Source organism: Melanerpes formicivorus, unplaced genomic scaffold, assembly GCF_026170545.1.
Source record: "Melanerpes formicivorus ecotype bairdi unplaced genomic scaffold, bMelFor1.0.p_v2 SCAF_47, whole genome shotgun sequence".
In the NCBI taxonomy this organism is placed as follows: Eukaryota; Metazoa; Chordata; class Aves; order Piciformes; family Picidae; genus Melanerpes; species Melanerpes formicivorus.
The window spans coordinates 593856-605780 of record NW_027142399.1 but is presented as its reverse complement, the minus strand read 5'-3'; the positions used below and the strand labels follow the sequence as shown (position 1 = coordinate 605780).

Genomic DNA, 11925 nt, shown 5'->3' with positions numbered 1-11925 from the left:
AGCACATTAAGTACAGGTTACTATAGGGCAAAATTGAGAGGGGCTTCATTTGACCTATAGTAACCCCTGTGACCCAAAGTAACCCCAATTAATGCAGGTTACTATAGGGCAAAATTGAGAGGGGCTTCATTTGACCTATAGTAACCCCTGTGACCCAAAGTAACCCCAATTAAGTGGAGGTCACTATAGGGCAAAATTGAGAGGGGCTTCATTTGACCTAAAGTAACCCCTGTGACCCAAAGTAACCCCAATTAAGTGGAGGTTACTAAAGGGCAAAATTAGGAGGGGCTTCATTTGACCTAAAGTAACCCCTGTGACCTAAAGTAACCCCAATTAAGTACAGGTCACCATAGGGCAAAATTGAGAGGGGCTTCATTTGACCTATAGTAACCCCTGTGACCTAAAGTAACCCCAATTGAGTACAGGTTACTATAGGACAAAATTGAAGGGGGCTTCTTTTGACCTAAAGTAACCCCTGTGACCTAGAGTAACCCCAATTAAGTAGAGGTTACTTTAGGACAAAATTGAGAGGGGCTTCATTTGACCTAAAGTAACCCCTGTGACCTAGAGTAACCCCAATTAAGTACAGGTCACTATAGGGCAAAATTGAGAGGGGCTTCTTTTGACCTCAAGTAACTCCTGTGACCTAAAATAACCCCAATTAATGCAGGTTACTATAGGACAAAATTGAGAGGGGCTTCACTTGACCTAAAGTAACTCCTGTGACCCAAAGTAACCCCAATTAAGTGGAGGTTACTACAGGGCAAAATTAGGAGGGGCTTCATTTGACCTAAAGTAACCCCTGTGACCTAAAGTAACCCCAATTAAGTACAGGTCACCATAGGGCAAAATTGAGAGGGGCTTCATTTGACCTATAGTAACCCCTGTGACCTAAAGTAACCCCAATTGAGTACAGGTTACTACAGGACAAAATTGAAGGGGGCTTCTTTTGACCTAAAGTAACCCCTGTGACCTAGAGTAACCCCAATTAAGTAGAGGTTACTTTAGGACAAAATTGAGAGGGGCTTCATTTGACCTAAAGTAACCCCTGTGACCTAGAATAACCCCAATTAAGTACAGGTCACTATAGGGCAAAATTGAGAGGGGCTTCTTTTGACCTCAAGTAACTCCTGTGACCTAAAATAACCCCAATTAATGCAGGTTACTATAGGACAAAATTGGGAGGACCTTCATTTGACCTTTAATAACCCCTGTGACCTAAAGTAACACCAATTAAGTGGAGGTTACTATAGGGCAAAATTGAGAGGGGCTTCATTTGACCTATAGTTACCCCTGTGACCTAAAGTAACCCCAATTAAGTGGAGGTTACTGTAGGGCAAAATTGATAGGGGCTTCATTTGACCTAAAGTAACCCCTGTGACCCAAAGTAACCCAAATTGAGTGGAGGTTACTTTAGGACAAAATTGAGAGGGGCTTCATTTGACCTAAAGTAACCCCTGTGACCTAAAGTAACCCCTGTGACCCAAAGTAACCCCAATTAAGTACAGGTTACTATAGGGCAAAATTGATAGGGGCTTCATTTGACCTAAAGTAACCCCTGTGACCCAAAGTAACCCCAATTAAGTGGAGGTCACTATAGGGCAAAACTCAGAGTGGCTTCATTTGACCTAGATTAATCCCTGTGACCTAAAGTAACCCCTGTGACCCAAAGTAACCCCTGTGACCCAAAGTAACCCCAATTAAGTAGAGGTTACTTTAGGACAAAATTCAGAGGAGCTTCATTTGACCTAAAGTAACCCCTGTGACCTAGAGTAACCCCAATTAATGCAGGTTACTATAGGGCAAAACTGAGAGTGGCTTCATTTGACCTATAGTAACCCCTGTGACCCAAAGTAACCCAAATTGAGTACAGGTCACTATAGGACAAAATTGAGAGGGGCTACATTTGACCTAAAGTAACCCCTGTGACCTAGAGTAACCCCAATTAATTCAGGTTACTTTAGGACAAACTTGAGAGGGGCTTCATTTGACCTAAAGTAACCCCTGTGACCTAGAGTAACCCCAATTAAGTACAGGTCACTATAGGGCAAAATTGAGAGGGGCTTCATTTGCCCTAAAGTAACCCCTGTGACCTAAAATAACCCAAATTAATGCAGGTTACTATAGGGGAAAACTGAGAGGGGCTTCATTTGACCTATAGTAACCCCTGTGACCTAAAGTAACCCCTGTGACCTAAAGTAACCCCAATTAAGTACAGGTCACTATAGGGCAAAATTGAGAGGGGCTTCATTTGACCTAAAGTAACCCCTGTGACCTAAAATAACCCCAATTAATGCAGGTTACTATAGGGCAAAACTGAGAGGGGCTTCATTTGACCTATAGTAACCCCTGTGACCTAAAGTAACCCCAATTAAGTGGAGGTTACTACAGGGCAAAATCAAGAGGGTCCTCATTTGACCTAGAGTAACCCCTGTGACCTAAAGTAACCCTAATTAAGTGGAGGTCACTATAGGGCAAAATTGAGAGGGACTTCATTTGACCTAAAGTAACCCCTGTGACCTCAATTAAGTGTAGGAGAAAGTTCTCTTTTTAAGGGTCAATGAATACAGTCTGCAACTCAGGAACTTCCACCTCAAAGTGAGCAGAAACCACTTTGGTGTGAGGCTGCTGGAGGCCTGGAGCAGGCTGCCAGGAGAGGTTGTAGAGCCTCCTGCTCTGGAGACTTTCAAGACCCAGCCGGCTGTGTTCCTGTGTCACCTGCCCTGGGTGGCCCTGCTCTGGCAGGGGGCTTGGATTGGATGCTCTCCAGTGGTCCCTTCCACCCCCTCCCCTTCCCTGTTACGCCCATCAATAGACTCCTCAGTGTCAACTCAGTGTAACTCCTCCAGTGTGATGCAGCAGAGAACTGGGGCACCACTTCCCCCAGGAGATCCAGGAGACCAACGGACCACGGCAGGGAGCACCAGGGGAGGCTGAGGCTGGAGATGAGCCTCAGAAGAGGCTGTCAGGGCCTGGAACAGGCTTGCCCAGGGCAGTGGTGGAGTCCCCCTCCCTGGCTGGGTTTCCAGCCTGACAGCTGTGGTACTGAGGACCACACTTTAGGGGTGACCCAGAGCTGGCCCCCAGCATCTCAAAGGTCTCTTCCAAGGGGGGGAGGGAGGGGGCAGCCTGCAGAAGATGTCTCTGAGCCAGGCCTGAGGAAGGACTCTGAAGGACTCTTCCTTTCCTAGGCCTGACAGAACCAACACCACCCAGACCCTCTGCTACAACAAAGGAAAATTTTATTGAAAAATAAAACTTTGTTTTTATTTTCCTTTTTTTTTCCTCCTTTTCTTTTTCCTTTTTTTTTTCTTCCTTTTTTTTTTCCTTTTTTTTTCTTCCTTTTTTTCCTTCTCTTTTTTTCTTCCTTTTTTCCCTCTCTTTTTTTTCTTCTCTTTTTTCTTTTCTTTTTTCTTTTTTTCCTTTTTTTCTTCCTTCCTTTTTTTATCTTTTTTTTTTCTTCTTTTTGTCTTTTTTCTTCTTTTTTTTTCTTCCTTTTTTTCCTTCTTTTTTTTCCTTCTATTTTTCTTCCTTTTTTTCTTCTCTTTTTTTCCTTCTCTTTTATTTTTCTTCCTTTTTTTTTCCTTCTCTTTTATTTTTCTTCTCTTTTATTTTTCTTCCTTTTTTTTCTTCTCTTTTATTTTTCTTCTTTTTTTTCTTTCTCTTTTAATTTTCTTCCTTTTTATTCTTCTCTTTTTTTTCCTTCTCTTTTATTTTTTTTCCTCTTCCTCCTTTTTTTTTTGTTTTTCCTTCTCTCTTTATTTTATTTTGTTTTCCATAACTGACACAGGTGAATGAAACCCCCCCCCTCAGAAACAAAAGAAGCTCTTTTTAGTGGGCAGCATACAAGAATGGGAACAATTAATAAATAACATTAGTATCAACCTCTAAACATCAACAAGGCAACAACAACAACAACAAAAAACAACAAAAAACCAACACCTCCCCCCCCCCCCAAACAAACCCCCCCAAAAAATGAGGACTTTTTAAAACCCAAAGTGAACCTTTAAAGCTCAGCTACTCTCTGTAAGAATATTTACCTTCTGTTCTTTCTTTGTTTCCTCCTCATTCTTTACAGATCTGAAAGGATTAAATACTGCTAGTAGAGTCTGGGGGGGCTGGGGGGGGTCTTTTATATTAATGACACTATTATACCTCTTTTATTTCCCTCTCTCCTCCTTTAAAATAGTTTGTGACAAACAAAAGACATCTCAGCATTTAGTATTTCTTTCCTTTTAACACTGACATTGTACAAATTGAAGGGGGTGGGGGTAAGGGGTGTGGGGGGGTTGCTGTTTGGAAAGGGAAGAACCAGCTGGGTTCTGCCCCACTGAGGGTTTGAGCCATAGAATAATAGAAGTCCAGGCTGCTGTCCCCTGCAGAAAGGACACAGAGCTGAGGGAGCGAGGCCAGAGGAGGGCCACAAAGAGGAGCCAAGGGTTGGAGCACCTCTGCTGGGAGGATGGAGCTGGGGGGGGTTCAGCCTGGAGAAGAGAAGACTCTGAAGGGACCTCAGAGCTGCCTTCCAACAGCTGAAGGGATCCTGCAGGAAGGCTGCAGAGAGACTTTTCCTAAGGGTGCCTACAGACAGGACAAGGGGGAATGGTTTGAAGCTGAGGGAGAGCAGGGTTAGACTGGAGCTGAGGAAGAAGTTCTTCAGGATGAGGGTGGTGAGACTCTGGAAGAGGCTGCCCCAGGAAGGCTGTGGATGCCTCCTCCCTGGGGGTGATCAAGGCCAGGCTGGATGAGGCCTTGATCAGCTGAGTCTAGCTGAGAGATGTCCCTGCCCGTGGCAGGAGGTTGGAGCAGATGATCTCTGAGGTCCCTTCCAACCTGAGCCATTCTATGATTCTATGATTCAAGGGAAAGCACAACTGGTCCTTCCCCCCAGAGAAGTGCCCAAAAGATTTCTGTTAGGACCTTCAAAAACAAATGTCCTTATTCCTCCCTGATTTCTGCAGGGGCATCTTTAAGACAGTGCCCAGGGAGATGCATTTTTTACTTGCTCAACTGAAAAACAACAACAACAGCAACAAAAAACATTTACAGTAAGGACCCTGCCTCAGGATTAGCTACAGTAATGTCATCACTCTAGTGCAGGAGGCAACATGCTGTACTCAGAGCCTGCCTGGCTCCCCCAAGGGAAGGGCATGCAGAAAGCTGCTGAGAGTGAAAGCAAGAGCCCAGCATGGGCACCCCAGGCCTCACACTGCAGAGACACAGACACAGAGGCAATGCAGCAGCCACCCACAGCCCTGCCAGGCTGGGGGCTCACCTCACATTCCCATTCCTGCTGGCACTGAAGTCAGCCGGAAACCCTCTGCAGCTGCCTGCTGCTTGCCATGCAGAGATGGGGGCTGCTCCCACACATTTGGTGCCCAGCTCCAACTCTACAAAGTGTTTCCTGCTTGCTTTGTGTCCAGGGTTGCCAGACAGTGGGGGGAGCCCAGCCTCTCTTACCAGCAGCAGTAGCATTCTGTTACAAGCAAACCCAGCCCTGTCCTACAGCTCTACTGTCCTCACACTAAGCTTGGCACAGCACCAGTCCAGACAAGTCACTGTTAGTAACAGGCAAAGTAGGAAAGAGTTGAAATGCTACAAAACACAGTGTCAGGGTTGCAGTGACAGTTGCCCATCTTTCTTGCCCCTTCTTCCCACTCCTCTCCAAGCAGTCTCAGATGTCTAGCCTGGGCTCTTCATTTTCAGAGAGGGATGGACACTCAGATCCAGCCTAGGGATGCAGCATTCCCTTCAACAAGGCACTGGACATTTGGGTTGGGTTCTGGTTTGTTTCCTTTAAAAGTTAACTTCTTAAGAATAAAGAGCAAGGAGGCAAAGGGAAGAAAGAGAAATCAATCTGAGAGTTAACCTCTCCTGAAAGAACAACAAGCAAACAGAACACACACCACCACTCTGCAGTGCCTGGGTTGACTTCAGAGAGCACAGCCCTAAGACAAGGCTGCTGCACTAAGCAAACACTTCCATGTTTCAGGAAGAGAAAGGTCAAGGCTTCAGTTTCTTCAATCAGTTTGAGACACCAACAGTGCACAGAGAGGACACATGCAGGAAAAATGAGTGATACATGCCCCAGAGATTTGCCCTCTCTAATCTCTAATCCCTGGCACAACACCCACAGGATTGCCTCTCAGCACACAGAGCCCAAGGGCAGGGCTGCAACAGCCCTGCTAGGCAAGGAGTGAATTCAACCTCACCACAAGCCTGCAGTAGAGGGCTTGCATGGGGCAGGGCATCACTACCCTGGCCACACACACTGTGCAAGGCCAGAGTTAAGGCTCTCCAGCTGGCTCTGATGCAGCCCTGGCAGTGGCAAGAGTCACACATCACAGCTGAACACACTTGCACTGGGTTTACACAGCGAGTCAGAACTGAAGTGGCTCCAAACCCCAGAGGGAGCTGGTGGCAGCACTGGAGAGGACACCCAGAAAGAGAGAAATAAGCCCAGAGTGCTCCCTCAGCAGGGGGTTTGGCCTGGCTCTGCAGGACAGGGCCAGGACATCACTCAGGCACTAGGACTCCCAAGTGTCACATGCAGATCCACTGAGGCAGCGAGCCCAGTGCTCCACCTTCCTGCCCCAGCAGCACCAGGGCTGGGCTTGCTTCCCCACAAGCTCCCACAGACAGCCTGAGCAAGGCTGCAGGGCACAGCTGGCAGAGCACTCCACAAAGAGCAGCAGCAGCACTGAGCTGTGGCACACATGGGCAGAGGAAAGAGAAGAGCTTCTCTTCTCCAAGCCTTCCAACCCAGCACCTTCAGCAAAGCCAGACCCTGCTGCCCCTGCCCTCTCCCTGCAGCACTGCAGAGGCCATGCCCACTGCCAGCAATCTCATCAGTGTGCTGCATTTGCAAGTTCCAGGCCTGGCCCCAAAAGAGGAGTGGTGCTGACAGTCAGGAGAGCTCTTCAGGGCCTCAGAGAACATTTTCTTCACTACAGAAAGGAGGAAAGGAAAGAGGGACAGCTCGTGCTTGGGAACTGCCTGGACCCCACTGCATCAGTTTCTAAAGCTGGAGATGCAGAGAGAAACAACCTCACCCTCCATACACAACAAACATTTACTCCCAGCTCCCTTTGCTTCTCAAGCCCTCTGCCAATTTCAAGCAGTTCCTCTGAGACCTGGGCCCAGCTCCTGGATTCTTTAAAAGCCCAAACTGCATCCAGCTGCCATAACCACTCCAAGTTGCAGCCCTTGGCCCAGAGGCTGCTGCTGCCCTTAGAGAGGTGCAAATAACGCTGGAGATGCTCCCAAAGGCTGCCAGCCCCTCGGTGTGCACAGAGCTCATCTGCCAGGCTGTGACCTCTGTACTTCAGCCCTCTCAAAGGGAGTCACACACCTCTTGCACATCAAGCCTGTACAGAGTTAAGTAGCTGAGTAAGCAAGTCAGCCTTGGTTGGGTTGGGTTTTCTTGCCCCACTTTTAAAGCCATGTTGGTTGTTTCACAAACACAGAAGTTTCCCCAGAGCTCTTTTAACACAGAAGTTTCCCCAGAGCTCTTTTAACACCAGCCCTGGCTACACCTTAGAGCAATGGACATGGAAAGACGAAGAAGAAGAAGAGGAGCCCCCACGTTGGTGGTTTGGGTTGTGTTTTGATAGCCATGCAGAGAACTGCTGCATTTCTTTTGACTGCAAAGCAGGCAGAGATACCAAACAAAGACATCAGCTGCACCTACCACTTCCACAAGACAGCCTGGCACAAAGACAGCTAAACTCCTGCAAAAGCTCTCTGAAGGAGAGGATGGAATGTGTGTGAAGGCCACTAGTCTGCCACAACCACCATGCAATTAAGATAAATAAAACATCCCAAAGCCCAGGTGCAACATTCCTGGAGACAGAGCAGATGGGGAGTGCCCAGGGGGGCTGCTCCAAGCCCAGCAGGGCCACCACATCAAGTCTGAGCACTGAAGCACAGAAATGCTCAAGGCTGAAAAAACAACCACCCCACAAAGGAGAAGCAACAGCAGCCAGCTCTTTGCTCTCACTCCAGATTCTTCCCCCCCTCTCCCACCCCTCAAACCCAGCACATTTAGCTGCCTGCAGTCTGGTGCTGCCAGCAAGAGGACACCTAGGAGAGAAATCCAACCCCTAGCGCCGTCAGGAGCCTGCCAGGAGCTAGCCACACTACCTCCAAGCAAGAAGGGAGGTAGCAAACACCACTACTACAGGCAAGAGGGAAATGCCAAGGCAAACAGGAAGCAATCCAAAGATCCTTCCAAGGTCTCCTATTTATTCCCAGTGGAAAGTGACCTCCCAGCTGTTCTACAAAAGCCTGAGCCAGACACATAGCAGCGAACAGATCCAGACCCAGTACCACGAACCACAGGACACACCACACCGACCTCAAGACTTTGCTTCTCAGAGCATCCACTTAGAATTCACAGCACAAACACTGCCCCCAGCCTCCAGGGCACCAGCCTGGGGGGCCCTCCTGGCGACACCTTCCTCTGCCAGCCCCCTGGGAACAGAGCTGCTCTCTCAGACAAGAGGTAGGGGGAAAGGACTCCGAGACACACGCTGCATGTAGAACGCCACTCTGCTCCGTCCCCTTCCCCTGCTTTGAAATCTGGAACCACAGAAACCTGATAACTGATTCTCTGAAGAGGCAAGGACTGACCTCAGCCTTGAAGTCTCTAAAGGAACCCCTTCCCCTTTGGTGAGTAGCTGGGCCAGGGCTGCCCAGGCAGTTGGTCCACAGGAGCTGCAGCAGGCGTGGAGGTCGTGTGCTATGTGGCCACGTGCGCCGGGGAGGAAATGGAGACGAACTCCCGCAGAATATTCTTGGCCATTTCAATATTGTTATGTGCAATGAGCAGTGCTTTCTGAATGTCCTGATATGAGTAGCCTTGGCTCAGGAGGTTCTCAATCTCGCTGGAGAGCTGCAGGGAGGCGCTGGGCCCGCTGCTGGCCCCTCCTGCTGGGCAGCTCCCTGCTTTCCGCTCCGAGTTTATCCTCCGCGGCAGCGGCTTCGGAGGCCTCTCTGGGACCTGAGAGCCATCTGAAAAACCTGGAGGGAGAAAGAAATGCATCACTGACAGGCTGGAGAGGTGGGCACAGGCCAACCTCAGGAAGTTCAAGAAGAGCAAGGGCAGGGTCCTGCAGCTGGCTGGAGGCAATCCCAGGCACAAATCCAGGCTGGGCAGGGACTGGCTGGAAAGCAGCCCTGAGGAGAGAGACTTGGGGGTGCTGGGGGAGGAGAAGCTCACCAGGAGCTCTCAGTGTGCACTTGCAGCCCAGAAAGCCAATCAGATCCTGGGCTGCAGCAGGAGAAGTGTGGCCAGCAGGGCAAGGGAGGTGATTCTCCCCCTCTGCTCAGCTCTGATGAGACCCCACCTGGAGTACTGCCTCCAGTTCTGGAGCCCCTATGGCAAGAGGGATCTGGAGGTGCTGGAAGGTGTCCAGAGAAGGGCCAGGAGGATGAGCAGAGGGCTGAAGCACCTCTCCTGTGAGGACAGACTGAAGGAGCTGGGGCTGTTCAGTCTGCAGAAGAGAAGGCTCCCAGGTGACCTCATTGTGGCCTTCCAGTATCTGAAGGGGGCTCCAGGAAGGCTGGGGAGGGACTGCTCAGGATCTCAGGTGGTGATAGGACTAGGGGGAATGGAATGAAGCTGGAGGTGGGGAGATTCAGGCTGGAGGTGAGGAGGAAGTTCTTCCCCATGAGAGTGGTGAAGCCCTGGAATGGGTTGTCCAGGGAGGTGGTTGGAGCCCCATCCCTGGAGGTGTTTAAGCCCAGGCTGGCTGAGGCTCTGGCCAGGCTGATCTAGTGTGGGGTGTCCCTGCCCATGGCAGGGGGGTTGGAACTGGCTGATCCTTGTGGTCCCTTCCAACCCTGACTGATTCTATGATACTTCAAAAGCCAAAGGCCATGTGATTCTTGCTTGGAACAAAGCAAGCATGACATGGGCCTGATAAATGGCTCCTGGGAAACGTGCCACCGAGAGCCGCTGGGCTGCCTCTGCCTCCCGCCCCGCGGCAGGGATTAGCTCAGCTTCCCCTCGCGGGCAGCAACTGCCACGGAGACTTCTTTTCAACCAGGAAGCCACATCAGGGTCACTCATTAAGATAAGACCATAAAAATAGAAGGAAAAGATAAAAAACAGCACTGGCAAGGAGCCTTACAGTAGAGGCAGAGACCTGCTAGGAAACAATGACACAGAGAATGGGGCAGCTCTAGCAAGCAAAGGATCACAGAGTGGGTTGGGGCGGAAGGGACCTTGAAGAACATCCAGCTCCAGTCCCCTGCCATGGGCAGGGACACTTCTCAGCTAGACTCAGATGCTCAAGACTTTAAAGACCTCCAAGGATATCCACAGCCTTCCTGGGCAGCCTATTCCAGAGTCTCAGCACCCTTGTACTGAAGCTAGACTCAGCTGATCAAGGCCTCATCCAGCCTGGCCTTGATCACCCCCAGGGAGGAGGCATCCACAGCCTTCCTGGGCAGTCTATTCCAGAGTCTCAGCACCCTTGTACTGAAGAACTTCTTCATAGTATCATAGTATCAGCCAGGGTTGGAAGGGACCACAAGGATCAGCCAGTTCCACCCCCCCTGCCATGGGCAGGGACACCCCACACTAGATCAGCCTGGCCAGAGCCTCAGCCAGCCTGGGCTTAAACACCTCCAGGGACAGGGCCCCAACCACCTCCCTGGACAACCCATTCCAGGGCTTCACCACTCTCATGGGGAAGAACTTCCTCCTCACATCCAGTGTGAGTCCTCAGCTCCAGTCTAACCCTGCTCTCCCTCAGCTTCAAACCATTCCCCCCTGCCCTGTCTCTAGAAACCCACATGAAAAGTCCCTCTGCAGCCTTCCTGGAGAGTCTCTTCAGGCACTGGAAGGCAGCTCTATGGTCCCCCCAGTCTTCTCCTCTCCAGGCTGAACACCCCCAGCTCCCTCAGCCTGTCCTCACAGCAGAGGTGCTGCAGGCCTTGGATCATCTTTGTGGCCCTGTCTGTGCTACAACAAACAGTTCTGTAAGAGCAAGAACGTCCAAACCATCCCTTTTGAAGAGCAGGCACTGCAGCACTGCTCTGAAAGGCAGCAGTCACCATGGAGCCTTGCCCAAAAGCTTGTTCCAGAAGGACTAAGACAGAGAAAGCTCTTGAGGAAACAAAGTCATTGAAGCTTCCTCACCAACCACGCTGCAGTCTAACTCCCCAGTCTTCAAAGCACAAACTTCTTAGACATCAAAAGCTTTTTGTACAGCTGAGGCAAAGGACTGCCCCCTCCTCTGCCACAAATTGCCTTTGGAAATGGCTGATTCAGCTTGGGCTGGATGGCATTTCAGAGCCCATGGGTCACTTTGAAAGGACCACTACCAGCACAGGGGTTTTTTTGTTGTAAATGATTAAGGAATTCAGCTGTAAGGCATGAGAACAGAGATCTGCCTCAGTGGATCCCATCCTAGGCTGGCTTGCTCAGCAGCAGCCAATCCCCAGGGTTTCAGAAAGCTCCCTGTGCTTCCCAGGAACAACCAGCAGGTCCACAGCACTTTTCAGCAGAGATTCATAGAATGGGTTGGGTTGGAGAGGACCTTAAAGATCACCCAGTCCCAACCTCCCTGCCATGGGCAGAGACACCTTCCACTAGCCCAGGCTGCTCAAGGCCTCATCCAACCCGGCCTTGGACACCTCACATCACTTCCTGACACTACAGATCAGGACAGCAGCATTGCTATTTCAGGGGTGTTGACAGAAAGAAGCAGCAATGACTAAGCTGGGATGAGGATGTGAGCTCTCTCTGTCCCTTCTTATCCCTGTCTGCCACATCCTACAGACACAGGGACAGCAGGAAGGAGTGGTAAAAGCAAATAAACTACCTGCACTAGCAAACTCTTCTCTGTGCTCTACAAGGGCAAGCTCAGGGAAGGGGAAATAGTGAATAGAAGACTCACTGAGGCAAGCAGTGCTGGG

General features: G+C 50.0%; 1 protein-coding gene across 1 annotated transcript in view; it reads right to left on the bottom strand.

Annotated features, from left to right (window-relative positions):
- Positions 1 to 3691: 3691 nt before the first annotated feature.
- CBL (Cbl proto-oncogene) overlaps positions 3692 to 11925 on the bottom strand; it is a 45362-nt gene continuing 37128 nt past the window's right edge. The window contains exon 16 of the mRNA XM_068159953.1: positions 3692 to 9021. Within this exon, the coding sequence (XP_068016054.1) occupies positions 8741 to 9021 (281 nt within the window). The 3' untranslated portion in view covers positions 3692 to 8740. The remainder of the gene's footprint in view (positions 9022 to 11925) is intronic.